The sequence below is a fragment of the Macrotis lagotis genome, chromosome 5 (assembly GCF_037893015.1).
Source record: "Macrotis lagotis isolate mMagLag1 chromosome 5, bilby.v1.9.chrom.fasta, whole genome shotgun sequence".
Lineage (NCBI taxonomy): Eukaryota > Metazoa > Chordata > Mammalia > Peramelemorphia > Peramelidae > Macrotis > Macrotis lagotis.
This window is the reverse complement of record NC_133662.1, coordinates 161,456,872-161,469,465: the sequence shown is the minus strand read 5'-3', so window position 1 is coordinate 161,469,465 and position 12,594 is coordinate 161,456,872. Positions and strand designations below refer to the sequence as shown.

The 12,594-nt window shown below is 31.6% G+C and overlaps 1 protein-coding gene across 2 annotated transcripts in view; it reads right to left on the bottom strand.

The window, feature by feature from the left end:
* Nucleotides 1–12,594, bottom strand: part of STXBP5 (syntaxin binding protein 5) — a 195,148-nt gene that overhangs the window by 32,232 nt on the left and 150,322 nt on the right. The window contains exons 20-21 of one of the 2 annotated variants that reach the window (XM_074187788.1): nucleotides 12,124–12,183; nucleotides 11,974–12,021 (exon numbers count right to left, since the gene is read on the bottom strand). The exons of the other annotated variant lie outside the window; for it this stretch is intronic. Coding sequence (XP_074043889.1) covers nucleotides 11,974–12,021; nucleotides 12,124–12,183 — 108 coding nt within the window. The remainder of the gene's footprint in view (nucleotides 1–11,973; nucleotides 12,022–12,123; nucleotides 12,184–12,594) is intronic. 2 annotated transcript variants of the gene reach the window in all.

The window sequence follows — 12,594 nt, the reverse complement described above, 5'->3', positions numbered from 1 at the left end:
TAGATTCCAGACTTTCTGACTTTCTCTAGGGTTCTCTTCACTATGCTACCTGACCATTCACAGACTCTATGAGCTAGACGAGTCTTTAGAGGCCATTTAGTCCAAACTAATACAAGAATCTTCTTTAAAACATTCACAAGTAGATATACAAACACTGCTTGCAACGAGAAGGAACTGAGGCAGGCCAATGCTAATTTGGGATAGAATTTTTAGAAAAATTTCCCTTATCCTGAGCCTAAATTTGATTCTATGAAACTTCTACCCATTGTTTATGATATTTTTCTATGAGAAAAAGTAAATATATATATATATATACACACATATATATATATACATATATAAAATCTTCAAATTACTTAGACAATTATCATCACCTATGGGCAGACTAAACATCTTCCATCCTTTATGATATCTTCAAATTGCAAATTCTCTTGCTATTCAGGATGTTACCTTCAGGATATGTTACAATTTATCTATGTACCTCCTAATATCTGATGCCCACAACTGAACTGTTTTCTAAATATGGCCTGATCTAGGAAGAATATAACAAAACTATTATATCTTATTCAAGACAGCATGACATACTTTAATAAGGTCTAGAAATAGTATTTTTTTTGCTTTTTAGGGATTTTTTTGGTCACATAACAAAAGGAAGGAACAAGATTTAAAGCATGCTGATCACACCTATCACTGCCAGCCCTTGGAAGCCAAACTATAAGATGACATAGAAAGCAAAAATCACTTAAAAACCAAACCAAACCAAAAAAATCCCCACAACATTGTCCAAACAGTTTCAATGAATATTGAATAAAAGGTGCATTTTCTACTATGAGCAAAACTATATTAAGGAAAACCATATTATAGTCTAATACTTACATTGCTCTCTAGTGACATACCAAATGTTTTAATGCATCAATTAAAAATATTAAGCACTTACTATGTGCCAAACACTGTACTAGAATTGAAGAGACAGAGTCATTATTCTCAAATTACACCTACTCTTATTGAGGAAGGCAATGATGTATAGAAGACTTCTGCTTAAGGGTTGATGGAAAGACTCAGTTCTTAGGTTGTATCAAGGTGCCAGCCCCCCCACCTTTAGGAAGGGGGAAGTGGACATAAGGACCAAAGTAGAGAAAGGATGCTGGGTTACCTCTAATAATGATGGAGAATGGGGAGAAGTCATTGGTGGTGGGGGAACATTATCAAGAAGGTCCAGGTTGAGTTCTGGGGCAGGAGGAGAAAGTGGTCCTGCTTAGTACCAGGTATAGATAGGGATTTCCAGGTACCCTCAATGGGTCTTGTGTATCTAATGGTGGGGATAATGGGCTTTTGCTTGCTGCCTGGGTACTCTAGCCATACCCCATAGGGTCTGTTAAGAAAGGGAAATGAAAGTTAAAAATAATGGTGCTTAGAAATTCTAAGAAATGGCTAGATAATGGAAATATTCTAAATTTGTTTATTATTAAAAAGTAAACAATACAACTACAAATAACAATATAAATGATTTTAGGAATTTGATGCCAGATCAATTTGCATGTTCCAAATACCAAAATTAAGTCTAAAATAAGTTTAAAAAAATGAAATCTTTCCTGTGAAGTGGGAAGATAAGAGAGATATTTATTTGGTTTCCCTCCTGTTCACTAGCTATGATCACAGAATTTAAAGTACAAGATAACAAAAGAGATGAGGTACTCACACATTAAAGAACAAGAATTTATCTCCCAATCGCACCTCCCCAACTTATTTAGACAATATGAAAACATTTCCCTGACTAAATTAGAAAGAAATTTGCCATTGGATGGTTGAAAATAGAACATAGCCCCATAAGCTTTAACAAGTTAATCATGAAAGAAGTGGAGCAGTTTGTGACTACACAGATTTGGGAGAGAGAGTAGAGGGAGAATGACTTTTTCCCCTACTCTACTCTTCCCTCCCAGCAGTATTAATGCCATTAGGAAATATGAAATCCAGGAAGGAGTAGAAATACAAAGAGTAGGTAGTAGCTTTAAAGGATGGTGGCCATTGGCATCAAAAAGAGATGACTATGGATTAAAATGAGAACTAGGGAATCCACCTGAGAAAGCCTCCCAAAAAGATATGTTGCACCAAGAAAGGAAAAGGGAATGAACATTGAGATCCCACAGTACCAGAGGTCTGAGTTTATCTTGTCTAGTTGTATTCTTTATAAATATGCTCTCTACCAGTCTTTAAATTTATGCCCATTCACCCCATGAAACTTTTCCAAGACGTCTTGTAGCTACGATTCTTACAATGTAATTTTAGTAAATATCTTTGCTTTGAACTGTGTTTACTGCATGACTATTAAAAGTAAGCTTTAATAGTGGAACTTATGAGCTATAGTTTTTTGGAGTAAAGTCCTAAAGAGTACCCCTTTAATTCAAGATAGCGAGATCCCTCTTTGGAAACCAAACCTACAAATATATGAGTGATCATTTAATGTATAATAAAGCACTATAAATAGTGTAAGGAATACTGACTCTGAAGTCAGATTATCTGGCATCAAATAATGTCTCTGATGTTCATTACTTGTGTGACACTGGGCAAGTTACTTGATTTCTCTAGTCCTTAGTTTTCTTCCTCTGTAAAATTTGAGAATTGGACTAGATGGCCTCTAAGGCCTCTTCCAACTCTAGACCTAGGAACTTATGTTTAACCCTAAAGAGGCTAGACATAAATACCTATTTTTAAACATTTAAAATATTAATAATAAAAGTGTGTTCTTAAATAAATGAAAAAGTTGAAATTTAAGAAATTTTTCTTACTGAAAAAATTATGACTCTAAATTTCTACCCAAATCAGAAATTTAATTATTTTCATGTCACTAATGATTTCTACAATGTAAAAAATATATTCATATATTTAAAATATTTTAGAAATTTATATTGCTTTTAGAAATTTAAAAGTTCTTAATGTTTTCATTTAAGGTTCTTACTAAGGTACTTATATCTTAATATAAGTGGTGAGTTTGGGACGTGAAGTCATTAATTTATTAATAATATCAACATTTCATTTATATTAGCAAAATTCACACTGAGAAATGAATACACATGTTTACAAAAAAAAGTTTTAGATTTCCTAGATCTACATCTTTTATCAAAAATTATGGAATGAAAATCAATAAACCAAAGATTATTAAATATTTGTCCCTTTATGATTTCTTACTAAAATGTTATTTATATAAACATTAGTCAGCATATGTAAAAAAAAGAATATATTATATATACATCTCTATATATGTGCATGCTGCATGTGTCTGTGAATGACTATATGTGAGTATACATGCAGACATATAAATAGATATGTACATACGTATGCATATACTCATATCATGTGTATATACGTCATGTGATCTAAAGAGTTAAAGATTCAGCAAATTCCCTGTAATACTTGAGAAATTTCAGGTACTCTACTAAGTGTTTTACAATTATTTCATTTGATTCTCATAACCACTTTATCCCCAATTTACTAGGGCAAAACTAAGGCAGATGTTAAGTGACTTGTCTAGAGTCACACAGCTATTGTGTCTGGGGCTGAATATGAGCTCAGGTTTTCCTGATTTCAAGTACTCTAACCCCTATACCAACTGGTTACTTATAGGCCATCTTGGCTAACATAAAAAATGTCCATTTGATTTCTGTACCTACACTGCTTCAAAAGGTTCCAGAAATTTCCTATGCATAATATCTTATTTTAGGAAAGTCAAACTTATAGTTTATATTGCTCTCACTTTATAAAAATATATTATATAAACAAATGTCAATTAGGTATAATTTCATATTTAAAGAAGCTATTTTTATTGGCATAATTGCAAGATCAAATTTCAAAGCTTATCTATGTAATAAAATCATAAATAGCATAAAATGTAAACATTTATGTCTTCTTTTCTGATTTTTTCTCCCATCTAATGAAGTGTTTATAAAATATGCAATACTATATTGTATCTCATTTATATACTCACTTATTTTCTTTTTATTTCTTCTAACCCATTATTATAATACATTTATAGCTCCTACTGTTCTAGGAATTTCTTTTGAGCAATACTGTCAAAATGTTTTAATGACAATAAGAACTTGCAGAAAACTTGTTTGAATTTAGTAGTATAATGGAAAACATGAAAAAGTTGAAAGATCTTAGAAGGGGCAAAGGATATATAAGAAAGAACTCCAGTATTACAATAGTGCTTTATGTTTATATACTGATTTACTATCTATATAGTACTTGCACATTGAATTTAATTTTTCCTTAGTCATCTTAAGAGAGACATTATTGTAATTCTCATTTTACAAATGAAAGAATTCATGCCAAGAAAGGTCAATCATTCTGCCCAAGGTCATACAACTTGTCTTAGAACTGAAACTAAAATCTGACTTTTTGCTGCCTAGAATTCAGTAGTCTTTTACTTATTTCTGACTTTTAGAATTGTTACTTTGAGTTCCAAAAATCAAAATTAAAAGAAGAAAGTGGGAGATAAAGACTTTGATTCTAGCCAACTTCAGTCCTTTCCTGTTTGATTGATAGCTCTTGAAACAGTCAACAAGTAAAGTAAGGGGCAGTTAGATGGTGCAGAGAGCACCAGCCCTGGAGTCAGGAGTACCTGAATTCAAATCCAGCTTCAGACACTTAATAATTACCTAGCTGTGTGGCCTTGGGCAAGCCACTTAAGCCCATTTGCCTTGCAAAAAAGAAGTAAAGTAGTTGTTTGACATAGTTTTTTAAAGAAATATAAATGATGTAAACCAATTACCAAAACATGATAAGCAGTTAAGTGGACAAACTTATAAACAAAACAATACAGAGTATTTAAAAGATTTTTTTTTCTTTTGGAAGTATTGTCTTAGTAAGTAGAAAAAAATAACTTAAAAGAAAAATAAGCCTTCAGAGAAATTATAGAAAACCAGATAATGCTAATCATCCTGGGGCCATGAATAAGTAAAAATGGAAGGAAAACAAAATGACATAAGGGAGTAGATCAAGGACAATTGTACACATCAATAACATTATGAGATGAACAACCTTGATTGAAGCAAATCATCTCAGCAGCCCAGAGAGCTAGGACAACTGCATCTGACTAGTTATGAACTACATTATCATCAGTCAGAGGAAGAAAAGCAACACAAAACAAAAAACACAGGAGGAAAAAACCCAACCCTTCTAAATCTGATGAACATTTTACAAAAATTATCTCTAATGCATCTCTTTCCCTTAATCCTAAATCCGCATACAAAAAATTACTAATTTGTAAACATGTTTAACAAAATATGTTATGTAAAATGCTAACCTGACTGTTCTCTGTTGAGGGGATGAGGATGGGAAGGGAGGGTGGAGGGAAATTTTGTAACTTGGAAATATGCATGTACATAGCAATGAAAATAAATTTAAAAAATAAAAAAAACAAATTGACATGAAGAAAATCAGACTAAATATTCTCTAGTTCCTTCTCATCTATAAAATGCCATGACATCATGAAATAGACCCATCATTTATGATGATTACATTCTCATTAGTAATCAACGGAGACTCTAAGGGTATGATGTATGTAAGGACTAGCATTTGAAAAATATGAAGTGAAATGACTATACAAATTATAAATATGAATCCATTCTGAAAGTTAAATAATATTAAAGGAATCCAAGATCAAAAAAGGAACTATTCCAAAAGAAATGAAAAAAAATCATGACTTTAATATTTACCAAAAAGAGGTGACCAAAATGATATGGGCAACTATCATTTCATTCAACTTTCATTTTTACATAGTATTTATTAGGCTAAGTTATATTACACAAAAGAGATTTTTGATGAAAATATAAAGGAACACGAAAGATTTCAGATTTTACTTTCTATATCAGACAACACCATAAAAATCCTATTACTGAGAAGCACAAAGAATATAAGATGGTGCTGTATCTATTATTAGTTGAGATTTTTTAAAAAGCATTCACTTTAGAAACATAGAATTTCAGAGCTTGACAGCACCTTAGAAACTTCTCAACCCCATCATATTTCAGATGATGAAATTAAGATTCAGAGTTTAAATGACTAGCTCAATGTCATGACTGTTAAGTAGTACAGAGAGATCGAAATGTTGATCTTTGGACTCCTAGTGCAGTGTCCTTCCCAAAATCCACACTGAGTAAAATTCAAATCCCAAATATATTCTTTTTTAGGACAAGAAAAAAAATGAAGAATTTTAAACACTAATGTTTACTTAATTTTTATTTGTTCCCTCTTTCTACCGAACAAAAGAATAAGCTATAGCTTAGATAAACAATGTTTAGATAAAATGCAAGCTAATAAGATGGAGAACCCCAAGAATAAAAAGTCAGTGGTATTCAGATATTTAAAGTCTAGAAGATTCAATAGAACAAAATACAATATTAAGGCACTCCAAAAAATAAGATGTCTCCCACATGTATGTTAAGATAATACAAAATTGCATCCTAGAGGAAACAACAGAAATAACTTTGTTCAGTGAGCCACTGAGCATCATTATTACACAATGCATTAAAGGGGGAGATATATGCTCACCTAAAGAACGTGTTAACCAGTGTCCACAGAATTCAAAGAGAAGAGGGATGCCCTATTAATGACGAGGCTCTCCAAACACTACTTGTAGATGACACTGAGAACTGCATTGAGCTCTGAACATCACACAAAGCTTCCTCAATGAAATCCATGGTCATGTGAAAGAGATTGGTCTGACCAATTCACACTGGAAAAACAAAGTAGATGAAAAATGTGTATTTCCTGGATTATAACATGTACTCGGAGGGGTGGCCCACTAGGTTAGTCTATTGGTATATCTAATCTATTGGACAGGCACAGAACATGGACAGTGAAACCAAGACTGGACTAGGGAATGATCGGGATGTTTCATTTGGAAAATTCCATAACACTTTAAATGCTCCTGAAGGTTTGCTACCGTAAAAGCTCATCTTTAATGCCAATATTTCCCTTTTGATGCTATGTGACTAAGTCATGGAAAACTACATAAAAAACTACATGAAAAACTACAATCTGAGAAGAAGCAAACTTGCAGTTCATCCAAAGGACAATGGAAATATGAATGGGAGTTATAAGTACATTGTAGCATATTACCAACAATAACTTATGAGTAAAATGGAGGGAAAGATGTTATGAATAGCAAGGATGACTCAAAAAGGAAGGAGATTAGTGATGTATACTGAGAGAGGATAATACAAGCATAAGTTCTTCCTCTCAACAGTAAAAGAACCAGAAGAAGCTTTCTTAAATGCTAAGTAGAAACTTTATGGTAAGTGGATTTACAGAAAAACATAACAAAGAATCGCAGAGGATGAGACGCATGGAGAGGTTGTGAAATGATAATTCATCAAAGTATTAGGCTGTATTGGCACAAGTAGAAAGAGACTCCAGAAAATTAAATTTGTTTAATATATTTTATTTTTAAAAATGAAAATACATAAATGATGAAATAAAAAAATTTAAGACATTTAGTATGTAAGTAATCTTCAGTTTTGCATTATCCTGAAAAAGAAAAAGAAATCTCATTAGAAAACATATTGTTTTGTATGATATAGAAAAATGTTCTTAGTGTGAAATTTAATTCCTACCCACCAATATCTATATTAAAGATTAGAATATTAAAGTTACCTTGCACAAAAATATTCCTATCATATAAATATGGATTCAGTTAGTTATTGTTTAAGGTAGACTCGTACAATCCCATTTAAACATATCTCCAACAGCCAACTCTGTGGCAAGAGAGACCTTTATAGAAAACAAAACAGTTGGAAATCATTTCATTGTAGCTTTACGGAAGAAATTATTTAAAAATTTACTACTCTATTAGATACAACTAGTACATACCTTTTTTGTTCAAAGTATAAAGACTCTCAAATGAATCGCTATCAATTCCATTTTAAAACCTGCAAATTTAGAAAACATTTGAGGGTAGGGGGTTGAGGGGAAGCAAAGCACAAAAGATTCTACATGAGAAAGAAAAAGTGAGATTATGTATAAATTATAAAGCATAGCACAGCAGTATTGTACAGTAGAAAATTCACTGAATTAGACTGATTTTGGGAGATCTAAATAGCATACTTGAACTGATTTTTTAAAAGGACTGGTTTAGATGCTCAATGTTCTTTCCATTTTATTATTATATGCATTAAAATAGATTTAGGATACCTTAAAATAATTATACCAAAATTAACATAACTGGACTTTCTTTTTTTTTTAGGTTTTTGCAAGGCAACAGCGTTAAGTGACTTGCCCAAGGACACACAGCTAGGTAATTTATTAAGTGTCTGATGCTGCATTTAAACTCAGGTCTTCTGACTCTAGGGCTGGTGTCTATCCACTACACCACCTAGCTGCCCTCAAAATTAACATAACTAATGTGCAACTATTATCAAATACATGAGATGGGGCCTGTGCTAATGATCAATCTTATACATCTAAAAAAACTACAAATTTCTCTCAAAAGTCATCCTAAAGAGGAAAGTAATCACTAGTCAAGTATCCCACACAAATGATCATTTGGTTTCTATTTTTCTAGAGTAAGAGAAGGGAGGATGCTGGTAGGAGGGAGAGAAAGAGTGGAAAGAGGCTGGAATTCAGACAAGAAAGAAGGAAAGAAGATAGGAAGGCAGGAAAGAATATACAAGAAAGGAAGGTAAGAAAAAATATAAGAAAACAGGAAATGAAGAAGAGCAGGAGGTACAAGCAAAAAAGGAAAGAAAAAAGGAAGGAAGGGAAAGGGAGGAAAGGAGGGAGGATGGAGGCAAGGAAGAAAGAAAGAAAAGAGGAAGGAAGGAGAAGCTGAGGACAAAGGTGAAGAAAAAAGGATGATGAGAAAAGAAGGAAGTAAAAGGAAGACAGAAGTTAGGTTAAGTGGGAGAGAAGGAATGGGGAGAGAAGAAAGGAAGCATTTATTAAATTTAATATGAAACAGACACAGGGATAAACGTTCATACAATAACTCTGGATATTACTGTTATTTTGTATTTGATGAAAACTGAATATGTGAAAACTGGATTATGTGACTTGCCATTTGAATTCAGGTCTTCCCAACTCTAGGTTCCGCAAGCTCTGCATTGCATCTCAGGAGAGGTTTAGAGAGGTTACTACATATGGGGGGCATCCCATTCAAATTGTAGAATTATGCTAGTTATTAGAAAGCTCCATTAGATGAACCAAAATCCTGGAATTTCTATCGATTAATTCTAGTCATTTAGAAATGCTAAAATATTAAAAACAATATCTTGTATTTGCCCTCTATTTTTAAAATTGCTTTTTTTTCCTCCTTAATAGAAAAATTAAAAAGGTTCAGATTAGTCAAGAGAATCACTCAAGTTTAAAGGAAGAATAATAGAAGAATAACTCAATTTTCAACTCTGGGATTAGTCTTCTTCATCACAATGTCCCTTAATACCTTCTATATTAAGAGAATATCTGAGCCATCTTCCTCATTATTAGCTATTAAATATTTAAAGAAAAATTGCCTATCTTCTTTCAGTCTTCCTTTCACTAATACTAAATAAATACAGTTCCTTTAACTGTTTATCAAATGACAAGGTTTCTAGGTTCTTTACTATTCTGGAGGCCTTCTATCTAAATGATATGTAAGTTATTAATGTTTCTCTTAAATTGTTCAATAAGAAATAAGGTTTTAATCTGTCATCTTCCTGTGATCTAGATAATATTGTTTTATCAATACAGCTTAAGATTATATTGGGTTTAGTAACTGCACCAAATTATTTATATTAACTTTGCCAAAAACCAAAATTCTTGCGCATTCCTCATATGTATGTGCTACCAAACTAGGTTTCCTCTTGGTTTGTGTACTCCATCCCTGTGAAATTTCTTCTTGTTGGTTTTAACATAGTGATGCAACTTCAGATCTTGATTTTGTCATTTCCACTTTCTCCCAATTTATATCATTCACATATATAACATTTATTCAAGCTATCCAAGTCAGAGGTGGTTGGACCATATAGTCACTCAAGTTCCTTTGGTATCTTTTCTTTGATATGATCACACAACCAAAAAAAATGCTTGAAACTGCCATTTCCCCAAATATGAGAACTAAATTTAGGAAAAATGAAGAAAATCCCCAAGAAATCTTTTCCAGATCACTGATATGGGACTTTTGCTTTGCTACTATTTTGATACTATCTACCAAAGAGAAGTGGTGACATTCTTGGAAGTTGTGTTGTGAAAAGTCATTTGCTTCTCATGATGGTGCAGATGATATCAAAACAGTGTGACAGTGATAAAAGAGGGAAAGGATAATAATAAGAAAGGTCTATATTCAATAAACAAAGAGGAAAAGTTTTATCAAATAAAGGATTTGGAACTCCAGAGTACATGATATAGTAGATGGGAAGTCTATCTTAAGGCACAATTGGGATCCAGACAAAGTCATAACTTACTTTGCCATATAAAAGTATTTACAGCAGCATTTAAAAAAAAATCCTGCCCTGCCAAAAGTTGTTTAAGAGAAACTAACTTCATTGATCCATCTGATATTTCTGTGATTTTGAAACAACATTTTATAGAAGACCTCATTCTAGCAAAATCAAGTATTATGCTCATGGAAAACTGCTTATTGAATACTTTGTGAACTTCATACTTGATCTCTAACTTAAGCTCTCAAATTGACAAGAACTCATTTGCTGGGTAAAAGCTTGAAATATTTTTATCTCAAAACATTCTCTTAAATATATCCATATTGAAATAGCACACCTGTTTATTATCTTTCATAAAAATTAAACTGCCAAAATAATCTTACTCCTAAAAGTGTATTTCCTAACCTAAATATATATTTATGTATATATATATATGTATATATATATATATATATATGTGTGTGAAAATATTGGGTGAGTTTCAGCAAATGATTATTATTCAGAAAGATCACTATACATGCTACAAAAAGAACTAGAAAAAATTGTTCTATAGATTTCCTTTATGCAATTTTTGATGTTTAATAATTAATATTGATTCACTAATATCAGTGTCAAAGAGATTAAAATGCTTTTTTGTGATATCATTAAAAGAAAAGCTCCTTTCCCAGAAGCAACCACATATTTTTACCCCTTTGCATCCCAATAATATTCATCCAGAAGACTATAACAGGGTTCAATTCATAACTGCATGCAACATTAATCAGATTTCAAAGGACATATGAAAATTTTACCTGGGAATTTTAAAAATTTATACTTGAACAAAATCTGGGATATTTTGCTGTTCAGAAATTCTTGGGGGAGGGGATCTAAAACAGTAAACAATACAAATCTGGTAAAGAGATAAACAGGCATTTATTTCTTCCCAAGAACTGTGATTTTCAAAATTATGAAACCAAAACTGTGACAAACATCTACATTGTCTTATATCACATTTGAAAATACTTTTACACTGAGATTATTTAGTATAACATTCATGTTTTACATTTAAAAAATACAAAAGAAAATCTGGGTGGATAAAATATTAACTTCTATTATCTATTTTCACTATGGAACTTGTCTAAAATTTCCTTTGAAGCAAAGGTTCCAGAGACATATGCTGAAAATTACTGTTCTTAAAAAAATAAATTAGAAACCTTTAAAAAATAGAGAAATAATTTAAATAAAAAATGGAAATAAGAACAGTTTAAAAATGGACTGAAAACATGCTGCTGGCTGAATAAATTGAACCCTCTTATATTTTTAAATATTATCCAAAACAGACAAATTCACACTAAATTACAGAAAAAGCTGCATTCCACATGTGATTGATTTTTTTGATAATTATAGGCCCAATGAGTTTAGAAGAAGTAGCTCAAAAGATTATTGCTTATCACAAAGAATAAAAATTAATACACAAAGAATGCAATGAAATGCCATTTGATGATTTTTTGAAAGTTGGGTTAGCATTGGGTATAGCAAGGCACTGGATTAGGAACAAAAAAGAGAATTTGCTATTTCCTACCGATATCATTGGCTACCATCTTGGAAAATTTCCTGCTTTTGGTCTTCACTGGAAATAACATTTTGAAATAAAATGTCAAAATCTATTCAAAGAAAATTAAATGAAGTATAAATAAAATAAATGAAATGCTTTAAATAACATATACTATACCCTTTTCTATAAAATTAGTCACTTTTTGTTCATCATCAGAATTGTTTGGAGATGTAGAACCTACATAAATGAAGACAATGAAATGCAGTATGGTCATTTGTTCACAAATACTGAAGTTTTGCTAAAGACAGAATTAAAATAAAGAAAAAATAATCAAATTAGTCTCTAAAATGTAATTGTATTATTTACAGAAAGTAGGAGGATTTTTGTCTAGTTGGATCTGCAATAGTTCCTAGAATTAAAGTTCAATAATGCCAATCAGAACTAAATCTTAAGCCAAGATTCAATTCAGTACAAGTATTTACTAGATTTTTAATGTACAAGCACTTTGTTAGTCACTGGGGATGCAAAGGAAAAAAAATCATAATCCCTGCTCTGAAAGAACTTATGGTCTACTGGGAGAAGAAAACATGTACATAGATAACTAAATTAAATTATATGTTAAATAATTAATAAGTAGTTGTAGTGGAG